This window comes from Henckelia pumila, chromosome 1, assembly GCF_033568475.1.
Source record: "Henckelia pumila isolate YLH828 chromosome 1, ASM3356847v2, whole genome shotgun sequence".
Taxonomy (NCBI): Eukaryota; Viridiplantae; Streptophyta; class Magnoliopsida; order Lamiales; family Gesneriaceae; genus Henckelia; species Henckelia pumila.
This window is the reverse complement of record NC_133120.1, coordinates 81721046-81741716: the sequence shown is the minus strand read 5'-3', so window position 1 is coordinate 81741716 and position 20671 is coordinate 81721046. Positions and strand designations below refer to the sequence as shown.

Here is a 20671-nt window from a genome sequence, read left to right as displayed (position 1 = left end):
TTGTACTGCTTTGTTTGCTTATATGCTTAGTTTTTCAAGATGTGTTTTATAGCTTTTAATGCATACAGCTTATGTTGCATTCATCTTGAACTCCAGCCTTAATAGCACAGAGGGCAGCCATCGCCTAGAGTGCAGATGACGTTTGGAGAGCTGTAGTGAGTGGCATGGACTGTAAATTTATTTCTAGAGTCAACTTGACTCATGGCACAGAATATGGATTTATGTTCAGAGCCAGAAGACTCACTATAGTTGTACCAAAGTCAGAGGACTAAAATACTTGATGCCGCCTCGAATGGGAGTATCGGTGGTTTGATAGTTATTTTATTCCTCGGGATCCCAAAGAACTAAGTTTTATTGATATCAGCTTGATAGCCTTCCTTTGCCATTTGCATTGCATTCACGTTTATTATCTCGCGTTTAAAGTTGTTTATACTGGGATTTTATTCTCACCGGAGTTATCCGGCTATTGCTTTGTTTTGTATGTGTGCATGGCAATAGGTGGGGCAGGAGCTAGTCAGAAAAGACAAGGATAGCTCGAGATTGAGGCATAGCAAGTGAGGACACGGGCTTAAGTAGCACGACTTGTACTTTATGTTGTTGAACCATGCTAGAAGTGATACAAGAACTTTGTATATTATGGCTTGAATACATGCTAGTTTATGTTTATTATGTTTAGAAGCTTGTAAGACGTTATAAGATAGCATGTATTTGATTTTGTAGCATGTATAAAAGATTATGACTTGTTTATCCATTCTTTGGCAGCAGATTTTTGATAGCATATTCCCCGATCGAGCGAGACCCTGCCTTCTTTAAAAAAAAAAATTTTTTTTTTAGCTCTTGTTTCTTTTATTCTTTTAAGTACTTGTTTAATTGTTAATTACAATAAATTGCCCTAAGATAAGATTAGCAACCCGGGTCCCCACAGATACCTAAGGAATCATGGGGCGATGTTGCTAGACGCTCTTACCATGATTCGTTGGGCAAGTCGTAAATTGTTGTTCCGAGTCACAAGGAGTTATGAGCCCACGGCTAGCTGTATCCCTGAACCATTGAGGGTCACACAAGTAATGGATTACTAAACCCCGTTGAGATAGTTAAATTTAAAGAGTTAAATTTAATGAAAGAGAAGTTGGACTTCTTAACTAAAAGGGAGTGAAATTTCCTAAAATGACATAGGGATGGACATTTTTGGAAATCACTGAATTCGGATTCAGAAAAATTATCTTGACTTTAAAAGGTGCAGAAATGGTTTCTGTGCACATTGGTGAAATCGGTTTATCAATAGGAGTCATGATGAATTTTATATTAATTTCTATAATAACGGGCTTGGCTTGTTGGGCTTAAGTTATGGATTGTGGGCCCTAAGGAGTTAGAGTCCTAATACAATCATAACTTAATCTAGTCTAGAAATTATCTATAAATAGATTAGTAGTGTTCGAAAATCAGATGAATTCATTCTAGCAATTTTCGAAAATCACTCATATTATTTCAAGGGGATTTTCGAAATCCTCTGTCCCTTTTTGAGAAAATTCAGTTTGTGATTTTTACGAAAAATTACATTCTGAATTGACAGATCAAATCTGTTTATTCTCATCGATAAACATCTGATTGATTTCTAGTGCAATCAATCAGAGGGTTTTTGTTTTCTGTTCGTGGACCTGATTTCGGAGATTGATCGTGAAGCCGTCGGTTCTCGGGATATACAAGAAGAGCAGATTAAATTCTGTTGGTGTCCATAATCAAGTCGTTGCTTGAAGAGGTAAAAATTTAATTGTGATTTTATTTTTACTTGCATAATTTAATCGTAAAGTTTTGATACCCATGATATGGAATCGTTCCATATATAAAAATAAAATTTTTAAACTTCCGCTGCACCGGGTATCAATTCTTAATTGATCTGAACACGTTATTCCAACATAAACATCTTGTACCAGTAGGCTCCATGTTCCATACTTTATACCCTTTGACTCCCTCAGGATACCCTATGAAAACACACCTCAAAGCTCTTGGTTTCAGCTTATCTTGTTTGATATGAGCATATGCTAAGCAACCAAAGATCCTGAGCTTTGAATAATCTGATGGTGTTCCACTCCATAATTCCATATGAGTCTTTGAGTCTATCGCACTAGAGGGACTTCTGTTTATTAAGTAACATGCTGTAGACAGTGCCTCACCCCAAAAAGACTTTGGAAGACCAGCATAAAGCAGCATACACCTTACTCTTTCAAGCAAAGTTCGATTCATTCTTTCTGCCAATCCGTTTTGCTGTGGAGTTCTTGGGTTTGTCCTATGCCTGGTGATCCCTCTTGACTTACAATACTGAGCAAACTCTTCTGAGCAATATTCCAAACCATTATCTGTCCTTAAGTTCTTCACTTTCATGTCTCGTTTGGTTTCTGTTAGCTGAACCCAGTCTTTGAACTTGCTGAGAGCTTCATCCTTTGTTTTTAGGACATAGACCCACAATCTTCTTGTAAAGTCATCTATGATTGACATGAAATATCTACCTCCTCCATTTGTTTCTGTTTTTGATGGACCCCAAAGATCAGAGTGAACATACTGCAGTGGTTTAGTTGATGTATGAACTGCCTGTTTGAACTTTGCCCTTTTTGCTTTGCCTAATACACAATGCTTACAAAGATCCAGATCAGTGATCTTATCACCACCCAATAAATTTTGCTTGGCTAATTCATGTAGACCACTTTCACTCAAGTGACCAAGTCTTAAATGCCATAGTCGTGTGTTGTTCACTCTTTCTTGTACTACTTCTGCACCTCCAATAACTGTGTTGCCCAGTAATATATATAAAGAATTCTTCTTTATTGCTTTCATGACCACCAGGGACCCTTTCAATACCTTTATTGTACCCCTTTCTGATTTGAACACATAACCAAGTGAATCCAGGGTGCCAAGAGATATCAGGTTCCTTTTTAGTTCAGGTACCAGTCTAACTTCTTTCAAGATCTCGTTTGTTCCATCATGCATCCTTAGTCTTATAGTCCCAATACCTTTAACTTTGCAAGCTTTATTGTTATCAAGTAACACCACCCCTTCCTCAGATTCTGTAATGGTTTCAAACCAAGACTTATTAGGACACATATGGAATGAACATCCCGAGTCTAATATCCACTCGTTTATTTGATCTTGCTCAGTTACATTCAGTGCTTCAGCAGTCTCATAACCATCAGCTACAACAGCAGCTTCCCCTTCATTTTTAGATTTATATTTCCTATCAGGACAGTCCCTTTTAAAATGTCCTTCCTTATGACAATGAAAACACTTAAACCTTGTCTGGCTTTTCGATCTAGATCTATGATCCTTTGTTCATTTGTTCTCTTCTCAGATCTTCCTCGAATAACCAGACTATCCCCCTTGGATTCTATAGCAATCTTGAGTTTCTTCTGTAACTCCTTAGATTGTATTGCCGACTGCACCTCTTCCAATGTTATTGATTGCTCCCTTCCATATAACATTGCGTCTCTGAAATTCTCATAAGACTTAGGAAGTGCATTAAATAATATCAGTGCTCGGTCCTCATCTTCAAGTTTTATATCAAGATTTTCTAGATTGCTTCATGTATAATCTATTTTCTAACGATTTTGTCATATAGAGGTTCTCTAATTTGTTCCATACCGCAGCTGGAGATGTCTCCTTGGCCACCTCACGCAGTGGTTTATTTCCAAGGCACAATACTATAGTACTGTGTGCCTTGTTCATCAGAACCTCCTTTTCCTTGACAGTTTTCTCATCCCCAGACTTCTCTTCTTTCCCTTCAAGAGCATCAATCAAACCTTGTTGAATCAGTATTGCTCTTATTTTGATTCTCCACAAAGAAAAATCGTTTTTTCCAGTGAATTTCTCTGAATCGAACTTCAGTGATCCCATTTCTTTTTTATGCGATTCCCACAGACGGCGCCACTTGTTAACAATGAAATCAATAACAGCAGACCAAGAAATCACTTGAAAATCCATAACACAAGATTCAATCACTACAGATTATCTAAGCTAGAACCACACCAATATGAGATCACACAATACTGCAAAGAACAATCAACAAAGCTCGATATACGTGGTTCGGTCAAAGTGACCTACATCCACGGACGAAACACCCAGAAACTTTTATTGATTACCCACAGAAGTCTCAAGATTACAAAGCTTCGAATTAAATCAATTACGATACAATCAATGAATATCTTATCTTCATATTCATCTGTATTGCTTGATGTTCTTCCTCTGTTTATCTTCTTCTCTTCCGTCTATCACTCTTTCTCTCTCGAATAAGAGTCTCACAGAGTTTGTACTTTCTTGTGTATTTTTCCAATTTCTGATTTGTATCTCTTTCTTCGATTTCATAGCTCACATTATATAACTAACCCAGCTTCTGTCAACTAACTAACAGTTAGTGTATTAGTTAGCTATTGGGCTCCCTTACTTAAGCCCAAAGCAATAGATGGCCAGTCCACATCCTTGAGCCCAAATAAGATATGAGTGAAGGACTGATCCAGAAAGTCGAAGACATACTTCTCACAATTATCTCATAAATTGTTCCACCACTTTTCAGCTTTTATCAACCATTTAAATTCAAATAAATAAAGTTTAAAATACATTGAAATGTAATCATATTACAATGAATCGATTTATCCACACAATTATATGAGTTTCATTTCAATATATAGGAATTTTGATTTCAAGGGGCGGGTTGAAATCCCTGCTCCTTTAGATTTGTTATTTTTTTGTAATTATCAGTCAAAAATTAATAATAATCAAATTAAATTTCGGAGTTAGAATTAATAACATTTTTGTACGATTCTTTCTTCGGGGCGCTAACCTACGTAGTTACTGAGGTGCAAGATCCTTTTTTTCTGGATTCAACGCTCCTGGATTCTTCAATACTAATTACACATAATCTCACAAACTACATGTCCTAATCTTTTTCAGGTTAGTCTCATAAGAATTAAGATCCCTCTGTTTCTGTTGTTTCTTTCTTTCATCTTGATTGAATTGGGTAGTGGTTTTTTGTTTCTTGATATTTGGGTTTTGCTCTTTTCTTGATTGTTATAGATTTGATGAATTTTTGGTTGGGATTATACTTCTTGAATATTTGATCCTTTGTCAATCAATGTGTTTGTCCCATTTTGAGGGGAAAAAATATATATATATATAGTGGTCCTACACTCTTACTAGCTATTTCCAAATGGGGAGAAATGAAATTGTAATTTTTGGTGTTTGCGGTGGAATTCATGATCAGTACTTTCTTGTTTTCCTTTCATTGCAATAGCGTGCTTGACTCTCAAAGAATTGTTGTGTGAGGCTGAACTTTTGTGACTTCTTGTGTTTGAATCTCTGATTTATGGCCTAGGGCTTCAAGATTAATGATTCCATTGTTAAGTGTTGTGTGGAGCTAACCTTTAATGCACTTTTTAGTGGAAAAAATGGGGGAATTTGGCGTTTTAATGGTTCGGTGACCTGCGAATCGCATTAGAAATCACTGATGTGAAAGTTGAATGATGCATGGATTTGGATTAAGAAATTTGTGCTTTTTGTCTTGAAATAGTGATCATTTCTTCGTATCTATCCTTGTATATGGATTAAAGCTAGTGCCATTTCCTCGGGGATGACTAGTGATCTTCATGTTTTCACAAGTAACTTACAATAGCTGTTTTCCTAGTATCTTGATGTTCAAAAGAATCACCTACGCTCTTTTGTGATTTCATTGCCTTGTAGCATCTAACGGCGACATTTGACCACTATGAGTCTTGCATGTCTTGTGTGCCACGGTGTAGAAAGCCCATCCCATTCGCTCAGAAGTTACTCCGTTTCAAGCGCGGACAATGAAGGAAGATGTTACGTAATTGCCAATTGCTTGACCAGGAAGACCTCACTTCCACATCCTAGAGCTAATCCAAGCATCACATCATCTAAGGTGATGCCCCAACCTGCCATTACGAGTGGCACTGAGGTTGCAGGTGCTCCAAGACTTGTCCGAAGCTGTGCTGTAAGAAGGGACCTCGTTAGAGACTGGAATTTTGATGCATCAGGTCCGGAGTGTTAGTCCACGATTCGGGAGTAGAAAACCTTCAAGATGAAGGCTATGGCGATCGAGCTTCTCAGCTCCAAGCACTTAGCTGAGCTCTGAGTTTCTTAGAAATTGTTTATATTCCCTGTTTTGTGTAAGCATTGGCATATACCTAGTATTGTAATGACATCACGAAATTAAACCAGAATAGATTTTTTCCTACTTTGGTATTCAATTCATGGAATTTGGTGTCTTGATCTTTCATGGTTGGCCATGAAAAATGCTTTCTATTCAATTTCTCAGATGTTCATTTTACCATGAACTTGAACAGCTTTTATTTCACGTGATTTTATTTCATACTGTAGACAAATATTAGGGAAACTTTGGAGAGTGAGTTAAAAAATTATTCAAACTATAATTTTGATGTGCCTAAGGTTTTTTCCTATTTGTTTTAAATTCTGTCAACATTCATTTATTAGAGTATTGGACTTGAAAAATTAGATTGGATCAAGGTCCAGATTGAATTTTTTTTTTTTAAATGTAGGGGTCCATAACTCATAATTGCACCATACTTTGATTTGTTTGATTTCGTTTTATAAATATTTTAAGATGATAGAGTATTAAATTTGTTTTTAATTATAAAATATTTAATCGATTTTTTTATCGCTAAAATAGTTTAACGGATAACTGATCGCTAAAATAATATAAAATATTTAATCTATTTTTTTGAACGCTAAATATAATGGTCAATAACTGATAATTGTATTATATTTTGTAATATATTTATAAAGTTTTCAAATTAGTTTTACTTTTATAAAAAAATATTATATATATATATATATATATATATATTTTTTTTTTTTTAAAAAGAAAGCCTACAGAAGAACGCCATAATGTATTATAATATTATCCCATGATTTCAAAAACAATTTGCCACATTTTTGTTTCCAAGTAAAAACAGTCTGAGGCTGAGTGCAGTCGGAGCAATAAGCCGAAACCATGACGAGGGAGCATTAATGCAAACACCTTCGCTTCGCATCGTCTCAAATCAAAGCTGAAGTCTACTCCGATGGCCTTAAAAACTCCACCCCTCTTCTTCACTCTCTCCCTCCTCTCCCTTCTCTCACTCGCCTTCTTCTACTGGAACTCCAGCACTAGCACAGCACCTCCACCGAATCACCAAATTACCCTGTCCTCCAAACAAGAATCCATCAATGTCTACATTTCACCCCTCCCCAGATCCCTCAACTATGGCCTCTTGGAAAAATACTGGGCTTTCAACTCCGATTCAAGGGTTGGAAGCGAAATAGACACAGAAATAAGAAAGACCCTTTTGCCTAAAGACTTTGAAAAACATCTTCCGTATCCTGAAAACCCAATTATTAAACAGTACAGCGCCGAGTACTGGATCTTGGGGGATTTGTTGGCGCCCGAAGAGGTGAAAAGAGAGTCTTTCGCGAGAAGGGTTCTCGATTACAGGGAAGCTGATGTGATCTTTGTTCCATTTTTCGCAACTTTAAGTGCTGAATTGCAGCTGGTGGTTAATAAAGGTGTGTTTAGAAAGAGGGTTGAGGAGAATGAGGATTATAAGAGGCAAAGAATGGTGATTGATACGGTTAGAAAGTCAGAGGCTTGGCAGAAGTCTGGTGGCAGAGATCATGTCTTTGTTCTAACCGGTAAATACCAATGCGTAATTGTATATATGTTATTGATGTCTCCATTTCGTTTAATTTCCATCCTGCTGCTGCTTGAAAAAAAGCTCGATAGTAATGATGATTCCTTTAGAGTTTATCGAAGCTATCTTAGTGGGTCTATCAAGATCATCGGACGAGGATAGGAAGCATAGCCTTTGTTAGATGTGGTTTACGAACATAACACAAAGCTAGAATGTGCATAGATCGAGCATGCATGTGCTACACACTCATAGAAATGGATAGGAATAAAAAGATTACATTCAGCGACAATGGCATGGGCCAAATTGGACATCTATTATAATGATTGCTTAAACAATTCATCTTTTGTATTTTTTTTATGGAAAACTATAAAGTGAAATAGAACAAATAGTTAGATGGATAAAGACCGAGGTTGGATTCTTATTCTGACCTGTGTTCTCATGTGGATTCGGTGGATGTTTAGCGTGTTTGATTTTTCTTTCATGCTTGTCCTTCAGTTGGATTGTGGTTATCAGTCACATTTCATTTCAAGCATAGGAATATGAATTCTGCAATCATAAATTGCACAAAGTTGTAATTTTCAATGTCCTTGAAATTTTTGTCTGACATTTGTGCTAGTTCTGCAGGTGTTTTAGACATCCATTGATATATTCTCATTGATTAGGGAACTTGGGATATGTATATTGCATGCATTAGTTGCTTATATTTTAGCCTCTGAATTGTCAGGTTATGTTAAAACTTGAAGCATTCTTTGGCAGACCCTGTTGCTATGTGGCATGTCAAGGATGATATTGTGCCAGCTATTCTCCTTGTGGTGGATTTTGGCGGCTGGTTCAGGCTCGACTCCAAATCCTCCAACGAGAACTCATCTGACTTGATGATACATCACACCCAAGTTTCACTGCTGAAAGATGTCATCGTGCCGTACTCTTATTTACTTCCAAGGCTGCACATATCAGAAAACCAGAAAAGGCACACTCTTCTTTACTTCAAAGGAGCCAAGCATAGGCATCGGGTTAGTAATGCCTTCTTTCCTAGGAACTTGAAATTATTGTTTCATGACTTGCCGACTATTTATTATTTTTTAAATATTTATATGTTAAATTTGTCTGTAAATCGCATGCATCTGCTGAGCTACAACATCATTCTTGAAAGATCTGTCCTAAGAGCATTTGTTTCCTTGCTCTTTTTAATCCCACTATTGTCTCTGCAACTATTGTTTTTGCTGATATCCATGCTATATACTGATCAATCAGTTACATTACAATTATTAACATCTACTATGCTCGTCCAAAATTTCTATCTACTTATTTTCACTATCTGTAGGGTGGACTTGTTCGAGAAAAATTATGGGATTTACTGATCAATGAACCCGGAGTCATTATAGAAGAAGGCTTCCCCAATGCCACCGGGAAGGAGCAGTCAATAAAGGGAATGAGGACATCAGAATTCTGTTTGCACCCAGCAGGAGACACGCCTACATCATGTAGGCTTTTTGATGCCATCCAGAGTCTCTGTATACCAGTTATCGTTAGTGACAACATAGAGCTTCCATTCGAAGGAATGGTGGATTATTCTGAATTTTCAGTTTTTGTAGCAGTTAGTGATGCTCTGAGGCCTAATTGGCTCGTGAGTCATCTAAGAAATTATTCTGGCAAACAGAAGGATAGGTATCGCCAAAACATGGCTAAGGTCCAACAAATCTTCGAGTATGAAAATGGCTTTCCAGGAGGTGTAGGCCCTGCATCATTAGATGGTGCAGTCAATCACATTTGGAAAAAGGTATATCAAAAACTGCCGATAATCAAAGAAGCTATTGTGCGGGAGAGGAGGAAACCTCCAGGTGTTTCAGTACCACTTCGCTGTCATTGCACTTGAACACTTTATATTTGTTTGATTTTTGCCGATTCTTTAATTTTTCATCATACTCTATCATTTGTTCTAATTACCTGATGATTTTATTTTTTTGATAAAAACTCATTGAAACTTCATTACATTACACGTATTTGTGTCTTGATTGCTACAAAATATAGCATATCTATCCGGTTATGTAATGACTCTGCACTGTCTTTTCATTATCTGGTAGCTTACTACTGCAAGTTGTTGGGCTTCTAAGTAAATATAACAATGATCTTCGAAGTGGATATTGTTTAATTTTCCCAAATCGAAAACAAAAATCACGTTTAAAGGGACAATGTTGCAAATAATGATGACTTCAAATGAAACCCGTGCCATAATACAGTTCAAACTTGGATTCTGACCCTGATTTTGTCCCTACATCACCTTCAAGAGTTAAGGGTCATGTTTAAAACTTCAGAGCCTAACCAGTTAACGTAAAACACTACTACTACAAATCTCCGTGTTTAGGCTGGCCACAATTTCGTTACTCGGACAGATTGTCAGACAGACAAGCCAAGAAAAATAAGGTATGTGCCTAAACAGTAATTTCATATCCACAAGGTTTAATTTGCACGCGAAATCTAGGTACTTGACTTGCATCTGTGAAACGAATCGCTCTATTGTGAATAGTAATCAATATTTTTGCTTTACATAGAATCATCATCGGTAATCAAAACCGAAAGTATGTGAATATTCGAAGTTCAAGAAATACATCCACAATCGTATTTTGCGGCAAGTAATCAACCAAAAAAAAAAAATTTGAGTTACAATGATATTTTTACAGTTACGAAGAAATAAATATATATGTGCAACCTACCATGGAATAGCAAAACACCCTCAGAACTTCGCTGAAAAATAGTAGCAGGGCTGCAGGATGAGAGGGGACTACGATTTTGTGATAAACTATATACAATACAAGAAAATGTGAAGAAGACGGTTTTGTTTATAACATAATGGGAAGATCTCAAAAAAACCAGGGTGATCTCTCCATTGCTATTGAGCTGTTGAATGAGAAAATTCATCGTCAGTACCTTTCGTTTGGGACGTTACCAGTCACAGGCCATTTTCCACGACGGGACCACACAGTTTGCAAGGTTTAGATCTTCTGGAACACCAGTGATCCGGTACACTAAGAAAGTGTGTATTAATGAACTTTCTAAATCTCTTTTTGTATTCTTTGGGAGAGATTACAGTAGGCAAATGGTTCTTAGGAACAACAAGTGAAGATTTAACCCAATTCTCGATTTGCTTGTCCCAAGTATACTGCCTGAGATAGTCTATGATCCCACAGACCAGTTTACGACCTTGAGTATCCACTCCCACTAGGAGAGAGTAGTCCATCACATTGATTGACTGAAAAAGTAATCGAAAATAAGGTCAGGTCGATAGGCGGCACATGATAACAGTTAAGATGTAGTTGGAAAAATGTGTAGCTCACATTGAGAAAATGTGTGTCATTATACACAGCCCTCTGCAGATTCCTCTTTGATCTTCTGCTAACGTAGAGAGGTGAAACATTCATATCATTGACAAAATTCTGATCCAAAAGAACATCTCTTGAACCATTGTCAGTTGCGGTAAATCGAGCATGTAAAGCTCCTTTAAGGTCATACTGTCTAGCTATGTGCCGACCAAATGAAAGATTTTCCATCACCAGGAGATCATGCCTGACCTCCTTACCATTCTTTGCTCGAACGACGACCTGAAATAGTTAAGATTGTTAAAAAACGAGTGAAAAAAAAAAAGAAGAAAGAGGAAAGAGGAATAGTTAGTTTGTTAATAGCTCTACAATAGATATCAAATGATGATAACTTGGACAAGTATTGAAGTAAATATCATTCACCTGATAGATACCAAAAATTTTAGCAAGACAGGTCTGGTTTCCCAGCTCATAGCACTGGTTCATGTACTCAAAGTAGTTTGGAGCAAATTTCATGAAAGAATCGAATTCTGTTCTCTGAATTTCCTTAATAATCAATCGATCGTCTAATGTCTTAGCAAAGAAAGATTTACTCTTCCCACCTTTGGCATCCCAGTTCCTACAACGGCTTAGAGAAGCAATATAGCCGATTTCAGAAGGACAACACCGATCTCGTAACTGACGAAACTGGCTTGCATATATACTTATAACAGAGTATTTACGCTTCCCGTGACTCTTCCCTGAACCCAAGGAAACTTGTGGGTGGCCAGAACCATAAGAAAATAATGAATCCAACAAATCTAAACCATCAAAACTTGATGAATGTGAATCTTCTGAGGAAATGGCGAGTGGAGATAGAACGTTGTCGGAATCTGAGGAACCAAATGAAGACCAACGAGGAGAACCCAACGAGAATGTTCGAGTCATGCTCTGGGAACTCCCGTTTGACTTAGCATCCATTACTCTCTCTTTCCGAGCATCCATTGCTAGATCCTCCAATACGGTAGGTCGATCCATTGAAACTGTCAGAGCACAAGCTATGATGCTTGACAATTCATCCTCATATTCAGTCACAATATAATCCTTAGAACCAAGAGGTATGTGCAGTCGAGAACCTTCATCAGCAATCAATTTCTGAGCTGTAGATTGTGCCGCATAGCTGTTCAAAGATTCAAATCTTGGCAAGTACCCTTTCTGGATATCCTCCATGTATTCACGTCGAATGTCGGAAAATGGAGCCCATATCCAACCTCTATCATCTTCTAGGTTAGATGAAACAGATAGATTGTGGTTACCTTTGAGAGAACTGTTTGCATCAGCACCAGTGGACTCAACTTCAGTAGCAATTGGTACTGTCTTATCAAAATTATCCTCTCTGGAGTTTATATTAACATCATCAACATAATCTTCGGAAGTAGGTTTCACCAAGATATCAGGAACCGCAGATCCTTTGTCATCTAACTCATCTATGGGGCATGGATTGTCTTCTTTAGATCCTTCAACCGGTCCACGAATCTGAATGTCTTCAATTGGAAACTCACTGGAATCATTAGATATGTCAAACTTATTTTCAGCTCCAGAAGTATTTTCTAGAGGGCTGTCAGAATTTTCAACAGCAATCTCAGCTGTACCAGGTCCTTCCCCAGAGATTGCATCTTCTTGTAGTAACTGTTTGGTTGATTGTAACTTAATTGATTCGGTATCTACCATCTTAAGATCAGATGAGAGTAATGCATGTAGTCTTTGATCCCATAGACATGATTCAAGCAAAAGCTCCATTCGTAGTCTATTCAAACTTAGAAATTTACAAACATTATCTCCTTCGCTTCCATTCTTCAGAGAATCTTTAATGTCGACCTATTATACATTTACACAACCAAGGAAAAACAATCATGGTCCTGCTACACTTTTTTAACAATAAGAACACATTAAAACTGAAGTTTTGGAAAATATAGCTGAAAAGTTGCATTCCGCCGTCAACTCATCTCTTCTCAATTATATATGAAAGATTAAAATATCGTTAATGACGATTTAAGTTTTAGAAAATCACTGCTTTCTTTTTCCTCTACAACAGCAAAAACAAATATTATCAAACCATGATATCAATCAACAAGTTGCTAGATCAGAATCCAAATTTTTATCGTGGAAACTTGAGGCAGGTGTGAAGGATTACCAATATAAACTACTAAAATTAATTCCTAAATAATATTTGGAAAAACAAAATCAGAGTTCATATAAAATAGTGGAAGTATGCTGTCCATTTTCCACATGCAAATACGCGTATGTGAATATACACTGTCATATCACAATAAATAGGACATCAGCTTATTCCTGTTTCATTACGATAATTCTCTCTGCCCTTTTACCACATAAAATAAAAGATGATAAACCAAAAAAAAAAAGTAGCAGATGATGACCTCAAACTGAGATTTTTCCTGCTTCAACATCTCCACAATGTCAGAAAATTCCTTGCTTGATCCTTGAATATTCAGACTTACACCAGCATATCGAGTTCCTATATCCTTCAAAGACCCTTCAATGTCACGGAACATTGAAATCCCTTTCAAATACACCTGAAAGAGTGAAATATAACAAATTTTAAATAAGCACTGCAGATCACAGATTCTTAGGCAAGGATACAAGAGCATTAATTTCATAGCCATTCATACATCCTCGGAATCTCTATTAAGAAACTCTCCTCTGACAGAACAGCTGAACTCCAGCTTTTGAGGTGGCAGAGAAACCGAAAAGGTTGCAACTGGAGAGTATTTGAACATGGCAACCATTGGGCCTAATCTGCAAACATCGACAGAAAATTATACAATGATAATTGAGAAAGAATTGGCTACGTCTAGTTTTAAAAGGTTGCTGTCGAGACACAAGAAAAAGTAGCATTAAAGAGGGGAATTTCAAAACCGAGAGGAAAGATAATGACAATAATAAAAAGAGAAAACACTTCATACAGAGACAACAATCTCCTCAATAACAATAACCTAGAGATGATATGCCTCTTTACAAATGACAATTGAAAATACTATGAGACTAAGCTAAAAAAATAGCACAAATAATAGACCTTCCAATATTGTTAGAAACTTTCCATACCCAAAGAAATATATGAAATCTTTATCAAAAGAATGACCACAGCTGGATAGACTACAGAATGAAGATTGGTTCGAAAAACTGAGCTCCAAAAACTTTCCGAACGATAGACCACGTGCATCAGAGGATATCAACACCCTTTTTGTAGATTTTGAGCTTCCATCATGCAGTTTACACTGACCACAGCGACTCCACATCCAAAGCTTCCCTTCAGTTTCCCCGGGAAGATTTCTTTCAGCAGGAAGACGTCTAACTTGGATTGTAAGTTGCTTATTATGGTGTGCATAGTAGTAAAAGTGAGCCTCAGGGAATTCACCACAAGTCTTACATTGGAGTGTCTGCAAGAAAATTTTCTACACAGTTTACGATAAAAACAAGGCAAACAGATTTATGAAAGCCAAATCAAGAAATCACAAAAACGGTTCAATCACAACATTTGAGTCAATTCAACACAGTAAAACGTTATGTTCAAACAGACGGAAAAAACAACCACAAATACCGTCGTCCAGAAGCAAGTTCATAGACAAAAGGATGAAAACAACTAAGTTTCGAGAATTTCAATAAAGCAGGGTAATACCACCATCGATATCATTAACCGAGCAAATCATCACTTATTAAAACTGAGTCATAAACTTAAGATAGAAATTATTAAAACCATTACACATCCATGAGACCGTGTCTTCAAATTTTGGTAGAATTTTACCCCTTTCAAGAAAAAACAAGCTTAAAAATCATTGATAAAATGACAAGCAAGCTTCTACAGCTAAGGGTTAATTCTGTCATTCATCTACAGCATAACGTTCTAGGTTAAGTGAAACATCGAAAAAATGCATTCACTATGCACCTTGAAAACGTCAAATAAATTTTTTAAAAAATAAAGCTTGAAACTCAAAATAGAATGTTTAACTAACCAGTCGGAGTAAATTATCCCGCAAAAAAATTCCGAGAGGAACATCAAAACTTCTGTAAAATTTAATATGAGAAAAATGACTCTGCTCACAAACAGTCCCTCTTGAAGCATTGCGACTGGACATCAAAACTAAAATACTTTCAGAATCCAATACTGAGCTTATCTCATCCTTGTTATGCACTTGGTCTTCAGCACTGTCACTTAGATTTTGAGCATCTGGTGATTCTGACAAATGTGACTGCTCATGATTAAGCAAATTGTCCCCCTCAGTTCTATCCTCATGTTTAGTATCACCGTGGTCGACGTCTGAATCAATAGCAATCTGAATATCATTTTCAGATTGACCATCCTCATTTCTTCCATTGAAATTGTGTGAACTGGGTGTACTCAGAGAAGAGTCGGAGAAACAAGGAAAGCTGTCATCCATAACTTTTTGAATAGATGTTGAAAGAGTTAATCCCGGAAATGTTGCCGTGCTGTAAGGCTCAAACGAAGATGACGAATTTTCTTCTGAAAGTGGGATTGAATTATGAGACCCTGTTCCCTGGACCCCATCAGAAATAGGTATATCAAGAGCAGATGATGTATCAAATTTTGCATCCGTTTCATTTTGGGAAGAAATGCTGGTCTTGTCGTAGCCAACAGATATCAATTTATTATTGGTGAGTGCTAGGTCCACTACTTCACAGGGTGAAATAGTTGAAAACATTGCTCTCTGGTCTATAAGGAAAGATGTCTCTAGGATTAGATGATATGCCATGACAACTGCACATCGGACCACACATTTAATCCTTTTCAATTCATCACTGTTCGCTCCCATCAGCAGAATCTGTGCAATGCAAATTGGGTTAGTTTATGGAGTTCATTTAATAAAATTGTGATGATGATGTTAAAAAAACTGTAGGAAACAGCCAGTTTCCTAGAGTTTGGCTGGTATCATCTAAACCCTAGTGTTAGACAAAATTGAATTAAATAGGAGCAGGGATCGGCTAATCACTTTCCTAGTGTTCCATACAATGTATGCCTGATTTCTAGCACTCTTATCATCTTTTTTTCCACAATTTATAAACAGGACCTCATTTAGGGAACAGAAAACTTTGTGTCATACCCACGAAAGTTTTCCTTAAAATCGTTTCAGAGAAGGAAGACTTACTGTACATCCAAGGCGAGTAGGACAGCCATCAAGGAACATTAATGTTTTACTTGGTTTTTTCCCAGCCTCTGTGGAAACAACAAGTTCTTCCACAAACTTTTCGATATGAAAGGAATCACACTGCCTTAGTTTTTGGCCAACTGTAACCTCAGATGACAAGATAGGTGAACCTATACAACGAGCAACTCTTTCCAGGCGATGGAGCTTCATATCAAAGACTAGTGTGATACCTTTAGCAAGAATAGACTCTTGAATGTCACGAGAGACTGATTTTTCGACTAAAATAACATTTGGATGGTACATGTCTATCATCTCAACGATGGATTTTAAATTATTCTTTTCCTGTGAACGAATATATACAATCAGAAAGGATGGTCAAACAGATATCAAGTTTTTGGATTGAAACAGGAAATTCATGTTTTACCTGCTGCATTGAATCAAATGATGACAATCCACCAGAAGAAAGATCAAGTGACCCGTGGATCAACAGCAGTCTTGGGTTCTTGTACCTCGTTTGCATATGTTTGTGAGCAGCATGCTTTTTGAACACTAACCCTTTAACAACTCGGCTACAGAATGTGGAGAAAATTTTCGTTCAGAACATGTAATTTACAAAAGAGATTACTGGCATTAAATTAGAAATTACTGCATTCAGAAAAAAAACCAGCATTTCTTTGAAAATACATAAAACACACAATCAGTGTAAGTTAATCACTTCGTACAACGATCCATGATTAAAATATTTATAAGAAATATAAAATTATTAACTCTTTATATTTCGATGCGCACATAAATTCACATTTTATAATTTCCAGATATACGATTTTTAAACCTAATGTTTAGACCTCTATATCCTTGAGGTTACCAATGAAGAGGTGTACATGATGAACCTTTTGAATTCTTATCAAGGCTCCAGGACATTTCAACCATGGATATCAAATTTGGGCCGTGGGATTAATTGAACACAAAGGTGAGACCTTGACCTTATTAGCAATCAGAAAAATCAAAACTCAATGTGATGCTATTTAATTATTTCAAAAGACCTAGATAAGATTCCCCACGTATAATGTTTTAGCACGTCATAAAACAAGTAAAAAAATATAACTTGAGACCAATTAAGATCAACTGGAACACCGTACAGGCTAAGCTAAAATTTTGAGAGGAGATAAGATGAATACAAGTTCAAGTTTCAAGTAAATTGTCATCAGATAACTAAAATCCATGACATAACGGATTCTCCAACTCTCTAAGACATTGTTGTCTTGTTACCTTTGGTTACGAGAACCAGTTGCGATGCATTTAAGCTTCACATGTCCATCCGGATCCATTGCTGTGCCTTTTTGTTCAGCAGGCTTCACGAAAGCAGCAGCCTCCCATGATAAAGAAGTCACTATATCCACCCAATTCTCACAATAATTTCCACACGGATCAACATCAGCTGACTTGATTAGCTGACTAACAAGGGCCTTAAACATCCCATTCCTAACATCATTCATAGCTTTGAGCTTTTCCTCTTTGAATTTTTGAGTTCCACTGCTTTCTTCTCCAAAACCACTCAAAGAGCTAGTTGTAGCCCATGCCCCACCATCGCCACACTCATCGTCGTCGTCGTCGTAATTTGCTACACTACCTACTAAATCGTCCTCCTGGTCTTCAGGTTCTGGAGGAAGCCAAAATTCAGTATCCACTTCATCTGAAAGTGACTTCCCGGATCCATCATCAACTAAAGAACTGACTGTTTCCACAGGGTCATTTGCTCTTTCCCTAACCTCACCAATTTCAGCAGTCTCTAAATTTCTGCTAACTTCTCCAATATCATGTTTGCCATTAACTGGGAGATTTGAGTTGCCCTCATGCCTTTTCGTAGAAGTATCAAAACTTTCTAAGCGGCTTATTTCAATAGATCCACTGACAGGAAATAAACAAAGAGTAAGCTCTAGAAGAAATTAAAAGCGTATGCATTCTCTCAAAAAGTAAGCAAAACCTATTTTCTCTGATCATGCTTCCTGGACATAATGAACCAAACCAAGTAAAAATGCATACCTATCAGAAAAGTTTGGATCAACTGAAACATCACCTGCAAAATAATATGTAAGTAAGTGCAGAGAAAATATTATCAAATGATATGGAAAAAACTAGAGAGAGAGAGAGAGAGAGAGAGAGAGAGAGAGAATTACTGCAGCTTGATACAGAACTGTCACTGCTTCTTAATGCACCAGAGGGACTGATTGATGGCATTTCTTCAGAGCTAAAATTTTCCTTGTAGGTTTTTTCAACGCAGAACTTGCAGAATTGGACTAAGTGCGCACAATTAGCATTCGAAGAATCCCTGTTTTCCTGGTCAGTGTAATTACTTGACTTTGGCAGATGTGCGCCACAATAATGGCACATATTATGTGCGATCCCCAAATCCTGTCAACCTGAATATCAGATCAATCTAATTCGGTGAAAGATGGACAAAAAACTCAAGATCCTAAATAGAACAGTAGACAGAGATACGCAACATAAAATTCCAAGAATTTGCAAGAAAGTAATTATATTGAAAACCAATCGATACATAGAGGAACAAGGAAGATGCGTTCAGCAACAAACAGAATACACTCCCTATCATGAAATTTCATAGCGATCTATACACAATCATTCTTGAAGACTAAACCAGTTTACAATATACTCAAAAAATATAAGTTAACAAGAGACGATTGTGGCTTCGAATTAAAGATTTTCAGTTTCAATCCACCGCCATCACTATATAGACGAGGAAAATAACTATGCCCGATCCCGTCGTCAAACTTCACAGGGCAGATGAAAGAGAAACATCCGAATCGAAGAACGTGAATTACCAAGACAGACTAATCACCGCACCGAAAAAAAAATCGAAGTTAAAAGAAGAAATTTTAAAATTTCAATCCGCCCAGTTTCGAATTCCCAATTGGGAAGTCAAAATTTTTGAAATGCGAAGTGAAAACCAAGAACCAACCACCAAAACCTCCAAGAATTTATGGGCGGTTGATTGTTGACTGTCAAGTCAATGTAGCACCCGATAAGTCGTTCAAGAAAGGTAAATCACATTAATCCAGCTGGAACAAAACAACATCAAAACCATCCAACTGTGAATCTGATTCCATAAAATCGGGATTCAAGCAATTATTCCAAGAACCCAGAAAAATTAATATGATTCAAAACACACTTACTGCCGGGTAAATTCGATGAACAAGTAATCATAATCCGGAACTTCCACCACAAAGTATCACCCAATCTTGAATCCCAGATGATATCTCTAGCTCCAAAAGGCAGAAATTCGAAAATCTTGAATCAAAGAATTCAGTCACCGAAAAGGGATGGAAGAGATGAACGAGTTGCATAAAATGAAAGAAAAAAGTTTGGGGGAAGGGAAGGAATGAAAACGAAGCAATTAAGTTTTGTCTCCACTGGAGCCCACAGCCTTGTGTTTAACTGCTCTGAAAAATTCAATTTTTGTACTGTTCATCATTCATCCAGTCCATATACACACACAAGAAGCAAAAAAGATTAGTTTTTGGATTATGATTATTATTATTATTTACTTTTAGTATTTTCTTCTGGTGTCATTAAATGAATGCATTGAACAATATTGTATCTGCTTATGAAACTCAAACCACACAACGAACCAAATAGATTTATATATGTTTGAAATTAAATGCAACAGTTGCTTCACGCTCGATCCCATGTCTCGGTGCGTATGGATATTCCAAATCGCCATTACGAAATAAAATCACGCAATTAATGAAACAGATTTCGTGGCCTGCCTCGAGATTTCATCATCATTCTCTTGTTTTCGATTTTTTGTCTTCTTTTATACTCTTCCCTCTTAATTATATTGTCCACGTTTCTTTTTTTATTTGCCCCAAATATATAGTCATATATCATATTTAGTAATATTTTTTACATTTCTTTATTAATACATCTCTATTAAATACACCTTGAAAATTGTGTAATCATTTTTAATACATTAAATAGGGATAAAATATGAAGTTTATATAAAATTTGCTTTTCCAATACATTTTTTTAATTTGTGTGAAAATTCAAAGAGGACAATATATATAAGACGGAGGAAGTATATAATTATAATATAATATTATAATATATATATATATATATATTAGTAATTCACGCACGCCAAAATTCGCGTGCATAAATAGGTTATATTACATCTAAAAATAATGAACATTTCTCTCAAAAAAAATAATGAACATTTTTTTTATATTTTTAAATTGAGATAAAGTTAGAGAAAATCGTGAATAATTTAGTAATTTAAGATCTAGCATAAAAAATATGTGTTATAAATTTAGGGGTAAAATGTAAAAAAAATTTGGAGTGATTTGACACACCAAAATCAGTTAGTGTAAGGGGTTGAACTATTATAGATAGTGTTGAATCCGATATTTTGGTGATAACAAACAACAACTCATCGTATAGGAATGTGCTGCCAATCATTGTATTTCAGGAATCTACTACAACTTCT

At 36.5% G+C, this 20671-nt stretch overlaps 3 protein-coding genes across 5 annotated transcripts; 2 read left to right on the top strand and 1 right to left on the bottom strand.

Moving 5' to 3' along the window:
* Window positions 1-4702: 4702 nt before the first annotated feature.
* LOC140876067 (uncharacterized) lies at window positions 4703-6259 on the top strand. The gene is made up of 2 exons (XM_073279921.1): window positions 4703-4938; window positions 5725-6259. The coding sequence occupies exon 2, from the start codon at window positions 5750-5752 to the stop codon at window positions 6050-6052; it is 303 nt and encodes a 100-aa protein (XP_073136022.1). The 5' UTR covers window positions 4703-4938; window positions 5725-5749; the 3' UTR covers window positions 6053-6259.
* A 718-nt stretch (window positions 6260-6977) lies between these two features.
* On the top strand, window positions 6978-9728 carry LOC140875364 (probable arabinosyltransferase ARAD1). The gene is made up of 3 exons (XM_073279031.1): window positions 6978-7692; window positions 8448-8704; window positions 9016-9728. Exons 1-3 carry the CDS (start codon window positions 7086-7088, stop codon window positions 9565-9567), a joined length of 1416 nt encoding a protein of 471 aa, XP_073135132.1. The 5' UTR covers window positions 6978-7085; the 3' UTR covers window positions 9568-9728.
* A 493-nt stretch (window positions 9729-10221) lies between these two features.
* On the bottom strand, window positions 10222-19756 carry LOC140875685 (putative 1-phosphatidylinositol-3-phosphate 5-kinase FAB1D). Of its 3 annotated transcripts, none has more exons than XM_073279454.1 (13): window positions 19362-19756; window positions 18348-18590; window positions 18214-18247; window positions 17440-18078; window positions 16595-16739; window positions 16171-16512; window positions 15019-15846; window positions 14111-14445; window positions 13678-13804; window positions 13426-13581; window positions 11432-12865; window positions 11027-11290; window positions 10222-10941 (listed from the first exon to the last, which is right to left on the bottom strand). In XM_073279454.1, the coding sequence occupies exons 2-13, from the start codon at window positions 18559-18561 to the stop codon at window positions 10642-10644; spliced, it is 4818 nt and encodes a 1605-aa protein (XP_073135555.1). In that variant the 5' UTR covers window positions 18562-18590; window positions 19362-19756; the 3' UTR covers window positions 10222-10641. The 3 variants fall into 3 exon arrangements, with proteins under 3 accessions (XP_073135555.1, XP_073135571.1, XP_073135563.1); XM_073279470.1 differs by having other exon boundaries at window positions 18348-18582; XM_073279462.1 differs by lacking the exon at window positions 19362-19756 and adding an exon at window positions 19011-19100.
* Between the last annotated feature and the right edge of the window lie 915 nt (window positions 19757-20671).